General features: G+C 39.1%; 1 protein-coding gene across 1 annotated transcript; it reads left to right on the plus strand.

Moving 5' to 3' along the window:
* Window positions 1-1,380: 1,380 nt before the first annotated feature.
* Window positions 1,381-10,386, plus strand: LOC145502098 (uncharacterized). Its single transcript, XM_081481381.1, has 7 exons — window positions 1,381-1,387; window positions 1,624-1,725; window positions 2,128-2,195; window positions 2,743-2,756; window positions 2,937-3,017; window positions 3,571-3,583; window positions 6,381-10,386. Exons 1-7 carry the CDS (start codon window positions 1,381-1,383, stop codon window positions 10,377-10,379), a joined length of 4,284 nt encoding a protein of 1,427 aa, XP_081337507.1. The 3' UTR covers window positions 10,380-10,386.
* Window positions 10,387-20,207: the final 9,821 nt, after the last annotated feature.

Here is a 20,207-nt window from a genome sequence, read left to right on the forward strand (position 1 = left end):
AGTAGACGATCGGTCAGCCAGCCGGCTGCTTTACTTCATGTTGCAGCTACACCGTGCTGACGAGACCCAACCAGGTCGAAACAGCTGTCCACGGTTGCAATTCTTGGCTTTCAGTTTGGACTCTACCATGTCGTTGTCCCGTTAAGCTTTCTTCGTAGTTATCAGCCTTGCTTCATTATAGTTTTTTAACTGTATTGTGCAAGTAACTTCAGTAGAGTTGAGTTGATAACTTTATTTATACACGGTAAAAATTCCTTCAGCATAATTTAAAAGTATAATAATCTAAGTACCTAACTAAACTAACTAATAATTAATACAGTATTATAAGAATAAAAACCTATCATTTTACTAAAGCTGCTTTTCAAGGATGCCGTGTCTCATTCAAAACTGTAATAGCGCAGTTTACCTTTAAATTCACTAAAGAAACTGTAGATCGGAGTTCATTAGAAAGCACATAGCACCTCTGAAGAAAAAAAAAAATTTCTCTTTAAATAATTGGTGCGGAGGCTGTGGAAGAACCAGTTTATTCTCAGGAATTCCTCAGCTGTCGATACGAAGTAATGTCATTTCGAAATACGAATCGAGATTATACATTTTCAGGGGTCAATCCATGTAAAGTTTTGAACATCACAGTAGAGGTGGCTACTAGCCTTTGATGACTAAGTTTTCGCCAGATGAGTGCCTGGAACAGTTTGTGACTTGACTTAACGTGTGAAGTCTCCGTTTTAGTCGTAACTTAACCTTCCTCACTCCCAAAGCTAAAACCAGAAGGCTTTTTAAAAATCACATTGAGTCGTGCCAAGAGTGGATGTTAATCCCCCATACAGAACTTATTCTTAAGGCAATCCCTCAGAGGTTATTTATATATATAGTACCCAGTTCTTCCGCGGCTAATCTTGTCACGCGTGTTGGGTAGATGTTTTCGTGGAGAATGAAAATACGTGTAAGTCTAAGTAAGAAAAATTTATTTACACAGGATAGCCCATTCACCTCTAAGGTTGGTCTCTATAGGGGCTCTGTAACTAAAAGTTATAAGATTAGATTAAAAGCCTAAAGTACGATAATAAAATTTAAGAACATTTACAACCAACTAGCTCCGTGACAGAACATCTGTAAGTTTTCGCTCTTAGTAACGTTCAACGGAAGTTCATTAAAAATTAATTCTTTGGTAAGGATATCTTCGTACTGTTCCTTGTAGATTAGTTATGAATGCTCGAAAATCTTGTAAAATATGATAAAGAAATAGCTGGAATACCGCTCTCATGGTGTTCCAGTCAATTCACCCTGCCTGCCGCCTTTGGTAAAATAATTTTGGAATTTCTGAAGCTGAAAGTGAACTAAAAATAACTTGAGAGAGATTACCTTTGGAAAAAGGCTTATATGGGAGGTAAACTCTCTTACCTTCATCTTCTCTCTCTCATGCAAGTAGGTGCAGTCTATATTAAGAAAACAAACGTATATCAATTCGTGTTTTATGACTTGAATTTCAAATGAAACTGAAACACAAATAAAACGTGCCGACAGTGTGTTACAAAAGAAAGACTTCATGACCAGTCGAAATTGAAAGCTTATCCCACGGTTCGAAAGTGTGATAATTCTCATGTCTTTGTTATTTTTGAGAAGGAGATTTCATTTCAGCTGATGCAGACAACAACTTTGAATCCCATTCTGAGTTGAAGTTAAATTTGGAAACGATTTTGGGACTTTTAAAGCCTTTTTGGAAAGGTAAGTGCAGTAAGTTGTACAAGTTTTGTACCAAAGAAGTACTTTATAATTAAGATTATCCATGCCATTTCAAAAGGACATGAATTTTTTAGCATATTTAAAATGTAATTGCTCAAGATTTTAAACCCGGCAAATTCAACTGGCTTAAGCATTGTGATGTTTGGCGTGGTAGGTCTTGTAATACATTACACAATACTGGTGCAAATATAATATACTAGAGTGGAAAAAATAAATTAATTCTTAAGTGCTCTAATTCATCTTTATAGTGATAAAGTAAACATATGGGATTTAGAATTTCTTCTTGTCAACGTCTAGCTATCCAATTTTGATTTAAGCTGCTTGTAGTTAACGATTGAAACACGGATTAAGGAAAAAACGAACGTTTGTTGATTTTTCTTGCAGGAGAAGTTTCTCTTGTGGACTTGGCTGTAACGTTTGTACTCTTTCATATTCTGAACAGAAGTAGAGTGGTGAGTAGAACCTTGATTCTTAACTTCCCTCGGTTTTAGTCACCTAACTCTTTCTTGACAAAGTCTAAACAACCTTCACATAGTTGACTGTGTTATCGGTTGCCTTACAACAAAATGTTTTGACTCAATAAACAATGAAGTTGTCAATGATAATCAACAATCATGTTTGACTGCGAATATCGTCATACAGAATACAATCATTGAACGCGTACGGCTTTTAACTGCAATTTGTGTGTTTGGGCACTTAATTCTAACAATATTCCGCCAATTTAAGCACTGTCATTTTTCGTACATAAAATGCAGAATGAAAATGACAATTTTTAGCTTCAAAACATTTCCAAGAGTCTCTAGCACTATCGTCAGTTATATGAACTAACACTGTTTTTTATATTTTAAGTTTGAAGTAAACAGTTTTAAAAAATAGAGAACGTGACTGAACAATACAGTGTAGAAAAAGTTAGATATCGTGTAGGAAACATTCTTTTCATCTTGTCACTGTGCATTGAAAAAGTTAAAAAACAGTAATGCTTTGTTGTCTTTTTTACAGGAAGATCCCTTTTGGTGACCCAGAGTGAATTTTAACGGCGTTATTCTGATTTTGACATCTCAAGAAACGGTAAGGACAGTCAGTTAATAAAACAGATATAAGATATCTTCTATTCGACTCACTCGTTTGATGTTTTTACCGTGAATTTACTGAAAATATTTATTAAAGCTGTAATGTACCATTGTCCTTTCCAGGGGAAGACCCCTGTTCCTGATGCAGATCGAGTGGGATCTCAGTCTGATTCTCAGGTCCCAAATAAAGTTTAGAAAAGCTAAGTAAGTAGCTTTGGTCACTATATGTATTCAGAGTACATACGTTTTGTGCAAATAGAGGAAGAAAGGGTTTGGATTTTCAGTGAAGAAATTAACATATTGAACGTCCATCCTCGACGACTTTCGGTTTTGTTCGTTGATCTTCCCCTGTGCTCTTGTTTTGTTTTGTTTTCCTCGTTTGTTTTCTTTCGGTTTACTTTTGCAATTTCTTCTTAGTGTGTCATGATTGTCACACATGTGCATTTATTTTCGGCTGTAGTTGTCAGTTTAGCGCGTTGATCTTTGTCTTTGATTACAACTTTGTTCTTCTACCTTTGTCAGTTTATCTTCATCTGTTGCTTAATTTTTAGTCGCGGATTTCAGCTTTGTACGTCTGACATCCTTTGTAAATTTCATTTGTGTGTGTTTTTTTATAGTCGCGCGTAATGCTAGAGGATAAAACAGTGACTTTTAAAACAAATCCATGTCTACGTAAACCTGAAATGATTTTTTTTTATCCTTCAGACAAAGTCCCGGCATAAAATGAAAGTGTTGACTTTTGTATTTTTCCACTCAGCGAAAGAGAAGTGGTGAGTACCAGCTTGATGCCAGTTCAATTTAATTTACCATTAAGTACCAAATAAGCAAAGGGAACGCTATGCAATTTTCTGTTTTACAACAAAATAATTTAACTCAATAATAAGAGAAGGCTTATCGTGGTCGCTAATCGTGTTTCTGGTGATTTCTGTTACTTTTTGTAGGCGACCGAAATGTTGAGATACACTGTTAAAAAATTCATATAATTTGTCGTCCTATTAATTCCCACTCAGCATTAAGTCGAAAATGTATTAAGACCAGGAATTCCTCGTTCTATGGATACAACAGTACGATGCTTACATCCTTATTATACCAGAGAAAGTCTCGGTTAACTTGCCAAGAATAATTTGCATTTCATAGAACGAGTTTGAATCAATTTCCAAATGATGGACCATTAACCTGAATTTTTCCGATGAATTCTTCTGCTCGAGCTTTCAAGACTTCTGTTGACTAATTCCTTCTTCTGGTCCATATAAATCTTTTTTACAAATGCCTTATTCTAATGCAAGGCTATGAAAAGGAAACCGGCCACTACTAGACTGCGAGCGGTCTCTCTTTCACCCGAAACTCCGTGGGGAATTACGCAAAACAATTAAGCATGCGAACGTGACGTGCGAGCGGCCATGTCGCGAGCCGCTATTAGGGAGTTTACGAAACCACGACGGCGACGCCGAGGAAAACGTCGATTAAGAAATGGATTTCTATCTTACCTACGAATCTCGCGATACTCTAAAGTCGTGTACTTTGTTTATCACCGTCAAAACTGCCGCAAAACTAAATCCGAAACACAGCGATAAATTTGAAATAAGAATTTAAAATATTAGCTGTCGTGGTTCACGTTTTCCAGACAACGCAAAATTTGGTCATTTCACGTGTTGTCTTGTAAAGGACGGCAAAGAAATGTACCAAGAATTGTAACGCACGTGCACAGCCATTGTTCTGTTCATTAAGTCTTTTGTTCAGTGACGTTGCCGTTGCCGTTGCCGTCGTGGTTTCGTAAACTCCCTAGACTAGCGCAGGCGGTTCGCGGCATTGACGCTCGCACGTCACGCTGACAGTCACGCTCGCACGCTTACTTGTTTTGCGTTCTTTGCCACGGATTTTCGCGGAAAAGAGACTGCGCGCAGTCTAGCCACTACTAAGAATCCTTCTTTTCCAGATATAAGTTGAAACTGCAATTATTCTTACTTTCTCAAACCATTTCTAAACTAAGTGAAGAGCTCTCATCGCTACGATGTTGAGTCGGTTGCACGTTTTCGAAAACGTGTTGAATAGTAATAAATATATAGTCTCCCGAGACTTTAGGGACCGTTCATTTTTCATGAGAGAGGAGAGGGGGGCTGGGGGCTGGGGGGATTTTGAGGGGGAGGGCACGCGAAAAAAATTAGCCTAAAAGGGGGGGGGGGGGGGGTCGGACGAAAAAATTGGATTAAAAATGGGATAAGAGATGTATACAAATTGAAGAAAAATTCTCCTCTTTTAATTATAACAAATATGCTAAAACAGTTCCAGGATAACAAGAAAACTTCTCAACAGCTTTTATTTGTCATGATAACAGTGCTTGAATAGTAACAATTTTCTTTTCATTCATAAAAATGTTGTTGTCAAGCGCATATTAAACTGAGACCAACAATTTCAGTCCTGAATTGGAACTGACCTCGTTCCCAGGGCTTTTCTCTTAGAAATTTAATGGGATGGGCATGAAGCTACTACAAGGTGTCCCCTTCCTCATTTTTGACGTTCTCTTCGATCTCCTCGTCGCTATCCTCATCTTCTTCTTCCTCCTGTTCGTCTTCGTTGTCTTCCCCTTTTTCCTCCTCTTAATGGTTTTCTACTTCCTCTTTGTTCGTGTCTTCGACCTTTGAGCTATAATCTTCAGGATGCAGGAAGCAATACATATTGTTTCTTACTTCTGGCTTAAGTTGTTAATCAGCCTGCTTCCTGCCGCGTTGCTGAAGTAGCTTGATTGCTTCAGCATCTTGAGGTCATGGAGTTCAAAAGAAAGAAGAGACTGGAGGAAAGGTCAAGGGAAAGTAGGGAGGCAAGAGAAAAGTCTTCTGAAGATTATCATTGGGCTAATTTGTGCGAAGATGCCACCAAGCTAAAAAAGCTCCGTGTGCCAGAATTGAACAAATACTTAAAACATCATGGACTATTAAAACAGCATCAGTAGAGCAGCAAGAATGACAAAGTGAAGGCAATTATGGGACACTTCTTGCAGATGAATACTCTCAGAACTGGTCAAGCCTAAGTGGGAGGCAGCAATGAATCAGGTCAACTAGACAGCAGTGGTGAAAGCATTGAGGGAGAAGAAACTGATAATGAAAACTAGAGCGACGCCCCTGACTCTAAAGACGACTCAAATGATGTCGTTCTTCCTTTTATCGCCTCAGACGAGGAATATGCAGACGAGCGGCCAGTTACAACACGCTCAGGACGAGCAGTAACAAGAAGAGCTGAAATTGACTTTTCATTCTTTTGACTAAAGATTTGTTAAAAGCAGTTTTCTAGCTTTCAGCTTTCTTTCAATAACTTTTGTGAAATGCAACAAACCGAAATTTAAATGCAGTAACTTTTTTAATACCATATGTATTTTTTTCTTCAGGGGGGGGGGGGGGAGTACATCCCAAAAAATTACTCTGATGAGGGGGGCCATGCGAAAAAAAATTGGAAAGTGGGGGGGTCATGCAATTTTCAAATGACACTCCTCCAAATTCCACTAGCCCTTCTACCCCATAAAAGATGAACGGTCCCTTGAGTGAACAGCTTTGAGAAAATTGATAGACTTAGCATCGAATTTCTTTCCACTGTGATTTTCATTTAATCCTAACAGAAGTGGTTGACGTGAATAATATGGACGAAGTTATTCAAGCCATCTCAATCGGCCTCATAGTTGCTTGCTTCCTTCTCAACACCAATCGAGTTCTAACGAGCATCGAAATATGCAAGGAATGCTTGGCCATCTTGAAACAAAAAGCAGGCATCAAAGACAACAAACTAGCCAAATCATTGTGCAAGAAAGTGTATTTAATAATGTCGAATGCTTATCGTGCTATCAACGACAACGCAAATGCCATAAAATACGCACATGAAAGTGGAGAAAAATTTGAAGAATGTAAGCTATGCTTCAATCTAGCAGAAAAGTATTTCTGTCAAAGTAAATATCACAGGGCGAGAACACTGCTCGAGAAATCACTTGCAATCAACAAAGAAATCGGTGACAGAAATGGAGAAGCCTCCTGTTACTTAAACCTTGGAGTTGTGTATAAATCAGTTGGCGAATATAACAAGGCGAGAGAACATCTCGAGAAATCACTTGCAATCGAAAAAGAAATCGGTGACAGAAATGGAGAAACCTACAGTTACTTAAACCTTGGAGCTGTGTATCGATCAGTTGGCGAATACGACAAGGCGAGAGAACATCTCGAGAAATCACTTGCGATCAGAAAAGAAATCGGTGGCAGAAATGGAGAAGCCTCCTGTTACGGAAGCCTTGGAGCTGTGTATATATCAGTTGGCGAATATGACAAGGCGAGAGAACATCTCGAGAAATCACTTGCAATCAGAAAAGAAATCGGTTACAGAAATGGAGAAGCCGACTGTTACCAAAACCTTGGAGTTGTGTATAAATCAGTTGGTGAATATAACAAGGCGAGAGAACATCTCGAGAAATCACTTGCAATCAACAAAGAAATCGGTGACAGAAATGGAGAAGCCGCCTGTTACCAAAACCTTGGAGTTGTGTATAAATCAGTTGGCGAATATAACAAGGCGAGAGAACATCTCGAGAAATCACTTGCAATCGAAAAAGAAATCGGTGACAGGAATGGAGAAGCCAACTGTTACGGAAACCTTGGAGTTGTGTATCAATCAGTTGGCGAATATAACAAGGCGAGAGAACATCTCGAGAAATCACTTGCAATCGAAAAAGAAATCGGTGACAGGAATGGAGAAGCCAACTGTTACGGAAACCTTGGAGTTGTGTATCAATCAGTTGGCGAATATAACAAGGCGAGAGAACATCTCGAGAAATCACTTGCAATCAACAAAGAAATCGGTGACAGAAATGGAGAAGCCGCCTGTTACCAAAACCTTGGAGTTGTGTATCAATCAGTTGGCGAATATAACAAGGCGAGAGAACATCTCGAGAAATCACTTGCAATCGAAAAAGAAATCGGTGACAGGAATGGAGAAGCCAACTGTTACGGAAACCTTGGAGTTGTGTATCAATCAGTTGGCGAATATAACAAGGCGAGAGAACATCTCAAGAAATCACTTGCAATCAACAAAGAAATCGGTAACAGAAATGGAGAAGCCGACTGTTACCTAAGCCTTGGAGTTGTGTATGAATCAGTTGGCGAATATAACAAGGCGAGAGAACATCTCGAGAAATCACTTGCAATCGAAAAAGAAATCGGTGACAGAAATGGAGAAGCCTACAGTTACTTAAACCTTGGAACTGTGTATATATCAGTTGGCGAATATAACAAGGCGAGAGAACATCTCGAGAAATCACTTGAGATCAGAAAAGAAATCGGTGACAGAAAAGGAGAAGCCTCCTGTTACGGAAACCTTGGAGCTGTGTATCAATCAGTTGGCGAATGTGACAAGGCGAGAGAACATCTCGAGAAATCACTTGCGATCAGAAAAGAAATCGGTGACAGAAATGGAGAAGCCTCCTGTCACACAAACCTTGGAGTTGTGTATATATCAGTTGGCGAATATGACAAGACCAGAGAACATCTCGAGCAATCACTTGCAATCAAAAAAGAAATCGGTGACAGAAATGGAGAAGCCAACTGTCACATAAACCTTGGAGCTGTGTATCGAGCAGTTGGCGAAGGTGAGAGGGCGATAGAACATTTGGAGAAAGCCTTAGCGATTGAGAGAAAACTTGGCAACAAACAAGGAGTATTTTCCTGTTACTGTAATCTCGCCATTTCATTTTGGTCTCTCGGTAAATATCCAAAGGCTAACGAATATAACAAGAAAGCACTTATCATCGCATCAGAAATTGGAGACAGAGCTGGGAAAGCCCACTCTTTATTACTGCAAGGAAATATCTTTTGCTCAATTGGTGGCTACGTCAAGGCTAAAGAATATTGCGGGGAAGCATTTGCTATCAGTAAAGAAATCGGAGAACCATTTTTAGAAGCCTGGTGTTACTTTACTTTAGGACAGGTTCTTTTCAAAGACGGAGAATATGACAAGGCTGAAGAACACTTCAACAAGTCACTTGCGATAAGTGATGACATTGGCAATGTTTCAACGCAATTCCAATCGCTCACGGAACTAGCGAACCTGAGATTACGAGAAGGAAACAATCAGGAAGCTACATCGTACTTACTTACCGCTATTGAAAAATGCGAGAAATTGCGCTGCTCTCTACGAGATAACGATCAATGGAAGATATCGTTCTCGGACAGCAAGAGTACTTCCTACCGTAACCTCTGTGCACTGCTTTGTCATACCGGAAATCCCGAACAAGCTTTGTATGTTTCAGAGCTTGGGAAGGCCAGGGCTTTGGCGGATTTAATGTCAGCTCAGTACGCTGTGAAGAATCAAGTCTCCGCTAATCCTCAAACATGGGCTGGTATTGAAACCATCATGGACAGAGAACGTAATTGTTCTTGTCTCTACGTCTCCTATTCTCTTGACTGGATGTATTTCTGGATTCTTAAAAAAAGTGGACTCACACATTTTCGAGAAATAAAAGGAAAGGACATTATTACTTACGAAAGATTTGTTAAGAATCTGGATGACTTTTTTGCCACCAAAAGCTTTAGAAGTTTTGAAATGTCAACAACGGAGCTACGCAAAGATGAGTCTTTAAATGCCATACAAGGTAAATCCAATTCAGGCAAGGATGACAGCCATGAAGGTTTCCGATTTGGAAATGAAAGTAAAGAGAACCAAGGTCCCAAAATGAATCTTCCTCTGTGTTACAAACTAATCATCGCTCCCGTGGCTGACTTGCTTGACGGCTCTGAAATCATTATTGTTCCAGACCGTTTTTTATACAACGTTCCATTTGCCGCGTTGCCCGATGAAAGTGGAAAGACCTTATCAGAAACTTTCAAGATCCGCGTCGTTCCTTCTTTAACAACTCTCAGGCTCATCCACGACAGTCCAGCAGACTATCACAGTCAGACTGGTGCACTGATAGTGGGGAATCCTGATGTTGATGAGGTGAGTTTCAAAGGATGTCTTACGCTCATTTCGCGACTTCCCTGTGCAGAAGAGGAAGCAAAAATGGTAGGAAGAAAGCTGGGTGTAGCGCCTTTACTAGGACAGCAGGCTACTAAGCAGGCAGTACTTCAAGCGATAGAATCAGTGGCTCTGATACATTTGGCTGCTCACGGTGATGCAGAAAGAGGAGAAATTGCTCTGGCACCTTCTTTTCGCATTCCTAACAGTACACCTCGAGAGGTTCTCTACTTATTGACAATGTCTGACATTGCACATCTTCAACTGCGAGCTAAACTGGTAGTCCTCAGCTGTTGCCATAGTGCACGTGGAGAGATTAAAGCCGAAGGAGCTGTCGGAATTGCTCGAGCATTTCTAGGATCTGGCGCACGCTCAGTGTTGGTATCACTGTGGGCTCTGGAAGACAGCGCAGCAGAGAAGTTAATGAGTCATTTCTACGATCACCTTGTTCGTGGGGAAAGCGCTAGTGACTCTCTTCACCAGGCCATGACGTGGATGAGATGTAACGGCTACTCTGACGTGAAGCAGTGGGCGCCTTTTGTACTGATTGGAGATAACGTGACGTTTGATTTTGGAAAGTAAGGTAGGATTCTTTAAGAATAATGATAATATTAATAATTGTTCAGTGTTTTGCTGAGGAGTTATCGATCAAACTGAATATAGTTTGAAAAGGTGTAAGATGCACCACATCTGATTGTTTCTTTTATTTTTTGTTCTTCTGCAACGGGCATTATATTTTATAATAACTGGCTTGTTTTCGATGAGACCATAGAGAACATGAATTACGTGACATAAGACACAGCGTACACCAATTTTCGGATACAAAACGAGTTCCTTAATTCAAACTGTACAATGAAAGTGCTCATGGTTCCAGCTGAATTAAGTCTTCGAATGACAATGATTTTATCCTATGCTATATATGAGCATATTCGAGAACCGCAACCATATGTTACTTTTTAACAGTGTTCTTTTGTAATCACGAAGTACGTTTGAGAAATTAAGGAAGCACAAGTCTTCGTAGTGTCGCATGGAACATTAATTTATTTCTTTGGCTTATGCACTTGCTTTGTGATTTAAATTTAACTGGGGCGACACAATCAGTCACGATTTTCTACGGTTTAAACAAAGCTAAAACATTGCTTATCAGCCAATCAGCTAACAGCTTTATAAGAAATTACGCAATGAGATTCATCTGTGACTGAAGAGGCTGAACACAAGCCTTATTAATAGTGATACATGTACAGTTAATTTGTTTGAGTGTTTGGTTTTGTTTTTCAGCTGTTGTAGTTGGACTGATTGATCAGCAGAAATAAGTGAGAAGTATAAAGTGCAATGCCCTCTAGTTACAGTTTTCAAGCCGGGGGTGTGTTGTAATTAGTAATATGACTTGACCTTTTAACAAAACATTCTTTGGCAGGATCGAAACTGGGATAGTAAACAACACGTAATCCTTTTCAAATTTTTGTTTATTGGAAGCAAAAGCTATTTTTACACTAGATTTGCACTGGAAAGTGTACAATTATTCTGCTGGAGCAAGTTCTTTTCTGTATAGAATAGGGATTCTTTTTTATAATATTTACTACTGGACACTACAAAAGCTATCCGAGGGAGTAAAGCGCTTAAGGTGGCTCAAAACAGTTTCCAGCACTTTTCAAAACGTAGATTTTGATGGGTCATTATGACCACTCTTTATTAGTTGATGCTACAATCTTGAAATAGAAAAACTGCCCAATCATTGTTTAACAGTCAGTATCATTTTCGTGACACAATAGGTTACAATAGAAACAGTATAACCTGCTAAAAACATCCTTAATTTCAGATTTAAGCGCTTATGTTTCAAAAGCGGCCCGAGGAAACCAGTTCTTATTATCGAATTTTGATAAGCAGGATAAGACGCAACTTTTGGTAAAGTTGAAAAAAATCCTTTATATGGGACTCAGAGCCATCTTCAATTTAAGGAGGCTCTGAACCTCATGCACAGAATTTTCAAAAAGGCAAATTTTCGTTTCACATTTAAAATGCACGTGGTAGTAGGAAAAACACAGGTTTTGCATTTTCTGCCAGTGTTGCGTGAGTTATCCATGTTTCGTTTTCTTATCTTAAAATTTCGACTATTCCGAGTGACGAACAGTCCAAAAAGTGGTAAAAACATTTTATCTATATCACCTTGTTCTAAGCCATTTTGATAACTTGGATAGCTTCCTATAAACGCCAGACATCTAAACATTTTCCAGTGCAAAACTCAACCATGCGAATTTCGTTCTGAACGAAAAACGTTGTCGTATTGAAAGCAAAGCAAATATCTGTCACACTCGTGCAAGATTGTTTGTTCTCATTGTAATGAGTCAAAAACGCAGCTTAATTTAGAAGATATGGTGGTGATGTAGGCTAATTGTGGAAATCCCTTCGTTGGTATTAGCAAAACGAGTTGTCTTATTGGTGACAGTCTGCTTCACTTTCATTTGTGTTTTCGCGTTATTGTTTGGAAGAAGGCAGCAAAGGAAATCTACCCTCACTGTTGTTAGGTAGAAAGCGGTGATGCTAGAGCGGTTTTCACTTGATTGTCTAAAGTAATTAGTATTTGTTTTGGTTTTGCATTTCTACGTTTCTTGTTTTGTACTGAAACACTCGCGCCATTTTCTAACCCAATCAGGAGTAAAGCCAACCAATCGTGACTCGCTCGCGCACGTTTTCCCGCGCTTCACGCCGATCACGTTGTTAGTTTGAGATTTGATTGGTTTACTCGACTGCCTGTGGCTTTTGTGACTGGTTACTTTGTCTTCGATTTCGACATTGAACTGAAAATCTCTCCGTGTAGTGCTTTTGACTAAAGCTAGTGTTTGCATGGTAACTATTTTTAACTGCTTACGTGATCTTTACGGGGAAACCACAAACTTTGGTTTTGATGAATTAACTTCTCTATCGCTCGGTCAATACAGGAAAATCGAAGACCGGACGTTCGAGGTTGATAAATAGCACATTATTTTGCAATTGATACGGCCAAAGATTTTTGACGAGGAGGGACTTGCAGCTTTGTCTAACTATGAACTATGCCCTTTTGAAATTCGTCCCGCATCAATGGATAAATGTTCAATCCCTCGACATTTAAAATTAAGCCCTGCCTTCATTACGCTGGAGAAATGTGAAAATGCGGTCTTATTACTACAGTTAGGCTGACCGTCCACAATAATCTGTCACTATAACAGAGTTTTTCGAAAACGCTCTTCAAAAAGGAGGCATTTGAAAACGCCGCCTTTGCGTTTTTGTTTGGACAAAAAACATTTTGAGAACGAAGCTTTTCGAAAACGATAACTTCACTATAATCAAGTGATTTCCCTGACCGAGTTTTCCTCAAACACAAATCCAAAATGACCGCTGATTGTTGCGTTTTCAAATTTCTCCGGCGTAATGTGGACGAAAAATATTTCATGCGTTTTCAGAATGATTAATCCGTTTTCAAATTTCTCCGACGTAGTCAGTGGATGATGCCTTATAGAAATGATTTACGGAGTATTCCGTCCTAAATGCCTTTATTTTGCCAAGACTTAAAATAGAAATCAAAACTAAATATTTCTGTTGTGGTTTTTGACAGGATGAATTTGCGTCAACGTTTCCAAGAATCCAATGGCCAATAGTCGGTCAAAGTCACGCGTGTTACAAATTCCGTTTTGTTCTTGAAATCTTTGCTCGTCAGGGCAAATAAAATTCGTTGATTGACACTCATTTTTCTACAGTAGTTGCATTTTCTGATTAAAAACGCAACAGTTTTTAATTATCTCTTGCTCATTTTTTTAGTAGGGCATTGGCAGTTTTAAAAAACTAAACTATGTTAAAAATAGCCTGTCAGCAAGGAACCTCGGCCCGAGTGAGGTTCAGGCTATTTGAGCCTATTTGTAGAACTGAAGGAGATTTTCTTGGTACTCTTTAAGGGCCGACAATTGTCTTTTGGTAGGACTTAGATTGTTCAGTTGCACATGCATTTTTAAACCTACTAAAAATATTGATTGTGGTACCTACCAGGATATCTTACAGGCTCGATTTCCGCCGCTCTATCGAGTGCGATCTTTGTTCCTCACCGAAAAGAGGACGGGCGGAGGTTCTGATCATTCTAGTGTCATTCTAAGCCGCTAATAAACAGAAGCAATGAAACTATGGTTAGGCCCAGAAATGCTCTGTATTCAGTTTTGCAAATAGCATAATGTAGCTGTATTGGTATCTTAAAGAATATAAAGTTGCAGTGTACGTATAGTGAATAATGTAAAGTAGCTGTATTAGTATCGAAAATAGTGTAAAGTAGCTGTACGAATATTGTAGTGTACCAAAAACAATGAAAAGTATCTTTAAAAGTATTTCCAAATGATGTAAAGTAGCTGTGTTGTATTCTAAGTGGTGTAAGTAGTTGTATTATTATCCAAATGCGGCGAATACCGTCCAAATAGCAAAACACATATACAGCGATATTTTACAAATATTTGTACAGTAGAAAACCTGTTTGCCGTAGAGATCGGCGCGCGCACGCAAAACTGTCACACTCTCCCTCTTTCATTGATAAATTTATTGACTACAGCAGTTGGATAATAAATCTCTTATTAGATGTTTTGGTGTGTAGTATTGCTTTTTATTATCCAACTGCAGCGGATACCGTCCAAATAACAGTACAAATACATATATCTTATTAGATGTTTTGGTGTGTAGTATCGCTTTATATATTTTACGAGTTGTGCCGTATTTTGACGAGCCCGTAGGGCGAGTCAAAATACAAACAACGAGTAAAAACATACAGCGGTACTACACACCAAAAAATCTAATAAGAGATTTATTATCCAACTGCTGTAGTCAATAAATTTATCTATGAAAGAGGGAGAGTGTCACAGTTTTGCGTGCGCGCGCCGACCTGTACGGCAAACAGGTTTTCCACTGCACAAATTTGGTAAACAGGTTTTCTGCTGTACAATATCGCCGTATATTTGTACTAATATATGGACGGTTTTCGCTGCAGTCGGATAATAAACAGCGATTTTGTACAGTAGAAAACCTGTTTGCGTACGTAAGTATTATAATTATCAGTTGTGTAAGTTATGTAACTGGTTGTAATATGTACAAAATAAAAGTTTATTACAATTATTTTTTGTGTGTGTTGTACTGCGCCTCTGGCTGGTAATTAAATGTCCCTTCAACCTAACATTCTATCAATAATCAATACAAGATTCAACATTGGTGCCTCTTAGGAGTGATAGCATGGTAATCGTGGGGTATAATATTTCTTGTAACGTCCTTCGAATTAAGGTAACGTCAGTTCACTCAAGTTTGAAAAATTCGATGCGAAAAGTAAGGATTGTTTGTTCTTCTTCATTGCAAGTTAGATCAAACTTTCATTTTCGAACTGGTTTTTATTTGCGTTTATATTTCTTCAATGCCTAACAGCATGGTTGGTTAGTCAGCAAAATATTCAATACAAATGATTTTCACACTTTTCATTTTTGCTGAGGAAAAAAGATCGATTATTCTCTCTTGGCGATAAACCGATAATAAAAGGAATGACTTACCCTGTTATAAATATTCAACTCCATTTAACTGGTTGCTCATTTGTCATTTTAGTTTGACCAACTGTTTCTAATGGCATTTAATATTTGACTTTAGGTTACATATTCGAAAATGTTGGACAAAAACCTGAAAACCGAAACGTATTCGATTATTCGTCAGCTGTTTATAAATAGGCGCGCGCCTTGTCTTGCTTTTGTTTTACACTAAACTGAGCGGGGGATATTAAAAGAAATCTGCATGTTGAAGCGGTAGTGATGGCTGTCCCTGGATTTTGAGTGGCCTTCTGAGTAACTTTTTCGACAACGTTTTGATGTCTTTGACGATGAAAACGAAATGGCAGTGAATATTCTCTTTAAAACTCGAGTCGAAGCAACCGAACAGATGACACAAAACTGGACATTTCGCAATCGAAGAATCAAAGAGAAACAGGAGACTTGCGTAGTGGTTATTTCTTCTTTCTATACTAATTTACACCTGGAAAAATAAGTTGAGGGAAATTGCCTAGTTCAAATGAATATCTGCGCTTTGAGACTGATAATAGAAGAATATCAACAAGATCCAGTGGATTTCATTTTCACAAAAAATGGCCTTTTTTGTTGTAGAAATACTAAACCAAAGACAGCTTAATAAATATCCATAAATTAGAGACAAATGGCCATATTTGCAGGGGACCCCCTAACTTCGAGTAAATTAAAATATTTTGAGCTAAGTTTTTCCATAATCATTTCTTCATCAAACCCAACATTTGTGCCAAGTTTAAGCGAAATCGGTGATTTGAGCTGTATAACCACCTGCCTGGTTTTCTCATGGACAGACCTTTAAAATAAATGGAAATAGCTTGTAACTATTCCTTGCATACGGCAGGCGCGCCTGAAAATTGAATTGACCAATCAGGATTCAGCAGGCGGGAAAAACTTCACTGTGCTGACGTCAATGTAAGTTAAGAGGAATAGCATTGAAATCAGACAACTTTTTTCACTGGAGATGGCATCAAATATTTACGAAAAGGGATTTACATTTCTCAAAACCACTGTCAGATTGTAAAAAGTGAAAAAATGTATATCTTTTAGGTGTTTAATTAGGTTGCTTTGTATAGTTCCCATTGGGTTAATTAGGCCTTGATATATCACTCCTTGTGAATATCCCGCCACTTGACGCCGACCAGTTTACTCGAGTCGTAGTTGTTTTATTTCCGTTGAGTTTTTCGTTCAATGCCGGGCGACGACAAAGAAACAGTTACTTGACAAGACTTAACCGAGTTCCGCCGGCATCTTCCTACTCGAGCAGCTCAAGTCTTACACTTCTGAACTCTCCTCTAAGTTTGAGAAGGCTTCTACCGACGCCGATAGCGCGTTATCTGTCTCTAAACAGCTCAAAGTCGAGCGCGAGCTTAAATTTTCTTAACCTTGAAACGAAAGGAACTATAAGTTCAACCTTGAAATGTTGGATCATCTCGAAAGCGTTTCGAAGGCACTTTATGTTCACGATTCAGCGAAAGCGTCCCAACATTTGAACGACTCTATTAAACTTATCAGAGGGCCACTAGTTTTTCAGTTTATACTGTCATGTGTCACCCTCTGTAAATAAGGTTGATTGACATCAAGGAACGCAACAGGAAAATCCGAATTTCTGATTCTTCCAAAGGTGGTTGGCTAACGGTTAAGCATTACGAGAGCAACGCTGTTGCTCTTGACTTGGAGGACGATAAAAGGATCCGCGCTGCTGAAAGGGAGGCTTTGAGAGCCAAAAATCGCACTCGTGCCAAACGCCACAATGCTGAACGCGTGCAGGGCCCGTATCTGCCGTTTTCTAAGCTCTACAACCTTCGAGGACAGTCCCAGCCTAGCCAGTTCGCTTCCTCAGCCGTTTCTATGCAGGTGGTAACAGCAACCCCCAGATTCCTACAATCGCCAACGAGGTGCTTACCTGTTCTGTGGCTCTTTCAGACATTGGAGGAGAGAGTGTCCCGTCAGGCAAGCCCGAACCTTCACCACCGGAAACGCTATTCACGCTGCAGTTTCAAATCATAGTACGTCCACCAAACGTTAATTCGCCCTCGCACTTCTTAGGCAACATGTCTTCATGCGTTTCAGAATTATTGAGTACCGGCCAAGGAACTGTTTTCACCGTCTATCAACCTGATATACCGAGGTCGCGAGTACAGACCGAACGCAGTGAGGTCTGTACACACGACCGAGGTCAAGATTCTCCCATACAGACCGACTTAGCTCGGTTAATAAGATGTTTATTATATGGCAAAGAAGAAAACTTTAATTCGTTTCATGTAACTGGTTTGCTGACATTTTGCTTGCAAACGGAGATGAGCTTAACTTAAACCTGCCAAAATTTGCTCGTCCTCTTTACTTTTTTTTTGTCATCAGGCTTTTTGGCACTTCCATAGATGATTGAGAAGAAAATAAAAGAAAACGGTGAACATTTTTGATTTGCTACTTTTTCAACGTAAAATGAAAGCGGTCTAGATGGCGGTCTAGATGGTAAAATCTAGACCGCGGTCAATATCGATTTCAGCCAATCAAATTCGTGAATTCGGTAGTCCCCAGTCCTTGTGAGACACAGCCATATAATTAGTAATAATATTGACATCTGTGAGCAATGTCAGAATAATCTTCTAAGCGCTTGTGATTTGTTTCAGGTCCTGCATTCTGCCAAGAGGCAAATTCAAGGTTGAGAGTACCTAAAGAGTGCGCAAAATAAAATGGATTTCACTTTCAAGACTGAAATTGTTTTGTATACTTTAAATAAATATATAATAAAACCTTGGGACATGTGGATGGATTGTCAATGCTCCCTTGTCAACCAGTCCAGGAATTATATTTTGATATTTTTGGGTAAATAACTTGTTAAAGTCAGCAATTATATGAAAGCTTTCATAATTTAAATGTGGAAATCAGACATGATATCTTTTAGCACAGCAACAAATGGATACAAGAAATACTTGAAATAAATACCAAATGGAGAAATTTCAGATTTACAAAGAGTATATAAACAGAATTTTTGACTATCCATGCATCTGACAACACTAAAATTTTGGCTACATTTTTCTAGCTTAGTTTATTTTGTATAAACGAACAAGAATTTCTCACTCGTATGCGTTATTGAAAATTCTGTTTTAATAATGATTTTATTTCCATATTTTAGCCAAAATGTATAACATTTTGGACATCTACAATTTATCTTTGCTGGCATAAAAGAACACGCGCATGCTGTCGATGTCGGCCTGATAATCCCTAGGTAAGAGGAAAGCCTCGATTCTCATATCGATCATTTCTGTGCTTAGAAAAATGCAGAGTAAAGATGCCTACCGATTGTACGGTCTCTTTCCAAAGAATAGGGACTTTAAGCAACGACAACGCGGACGGCGACGGGAACGCCATAAGATCAGGGAAAAGCCAAAAGGTCCACTGCGCATGACTGGCGGGAAACAGGTTGACGTTCTGCGTTCGGGCCCGACGCTAAAGAAGCTCATTTCGTGTTGTTTGAAAACGTGAGTTTTCGCTTTCGTTTCCTCTGCTGTGTCAACGCTAAATAACCCGTGTTACTAATTTCGAGGAACTTTAATGCTTGTTTTCTCTTGTTATGTGATATATTTCATTTTATAGAAACGTCGAGAAATCTGAAGCGAACTCTAGCCAGTCGGCGAACATGTGAGTACCGTGAAATATCTTTTTGAAAGCTTATGTAAATAAAGACAACTTACACGAATTTCAACCGAAATTTTTCCTTTCAAGAAATACTCAAATGTCAAATGGCTCATTATGGTGAAATTCTAACACATTTAAAAGGGTAGACACCATTAAAGCTCGTGTAGCTGTTTCCATTTTCAGTCGTAAGATCAGTGGTTTACTTAGATCGTTATCAGTCGGCACACTGATTTGTCGCGCCAGTCTGATTTAACATCTGCTGATAATAAGTTCATTTACTTCATTGTACAACTCAGCGAGAAGGGGCAAGTTGCGTTTGTGGAAGCGAAATTCGGACAGGCAATCGTCGTCTTCAAACCATCGAAGTTAAAATCAGGAAAGGAATCATAAGGTTGGTCGAGATCATTAGACCGGTTTAAATCGTACAAGAGTAGAAGTTCGTCATCGTTTAACACACCTTTATGGTGGATTATCAAGAGTTGATTGCGAACTTCTTTCAATGAAGTCATCTTAGTTCATCCTGATAAACAGAGGACGAATATCAATAATGTCAATAAGCTTGACAGTGCGGAAACCGCGGTTTCCGACGGTGCTGCTTAATGTTTGTGAATTCCCGCTACAACGGCGTTCTCTCCCCAGCCTTCTCACAGGTTTCGGCGTCCCCGTCGCCGTCCGCGTTCCCGCTGCTTAAAGTCCCTAATGATGACAGCAGCTCGTCAAACTTGGCCCACATTGCGTTCCGTAGTGCTTCCTTCGGTCCGAGGATAATCGTTATCTTGGCAGAATTGTCTGTGACAAGGAACGCGAACACAAACTTTCCTTTTATTTTATAATTTGGACAGTGTTTAACTCAATTCGAGATAAATATGTACGTCCTCAAGGCCCGCATTCATGGCATTGGAAAGTATTCGTGACTCTCTTTGTCCGCCATCTTGAATCTCTTGGTTTGTTGTGAAACACACCACTCCAAACAAAACATGCATTCTCATTGGTTGAAACGTGAGTTTCGTGACATCACTGCCGTCCTAATATATCGGGATATTCCGGACTGTATAGCGCTAGTTATTGTCGTACACTTCATGGCGTTTATTAATGCTTCGTGCTTTATAGCATTATGCATTATTATATGGCTGGTATTTTTCCCGCTACAGCGCGCCCATTCATTGGCTAGTTCACGGTCACATGACATCTAACAATGAAACTG

This window comes from Orbicella franksi, chromosome 11, assembly GCF_964199315.1.
Source record: "Orbicella franksi chromosome 11, jaOrbFran1.1, whole genome shotgun sequence".
Classification (NCBI taxonomy): domain Eukaryota; kingdom Metazoa; phylum Cnidaria; class Anthozoa; order Scleractinia; family Merulinidae; genus Orbicella; species Orbicella franksi.

Coding starts and splice junctions, on each gene's coding strand:
- LOC145502098 (XM_081481381.1), top strand. Junction 1,726..2,127: donor TTTAAAGCCTTTTTGGAAAG/GTAAGTGCAGTA, acceptor TTTTTCTTGCAG/GAGAAGTTTCTCTTGTGGAC.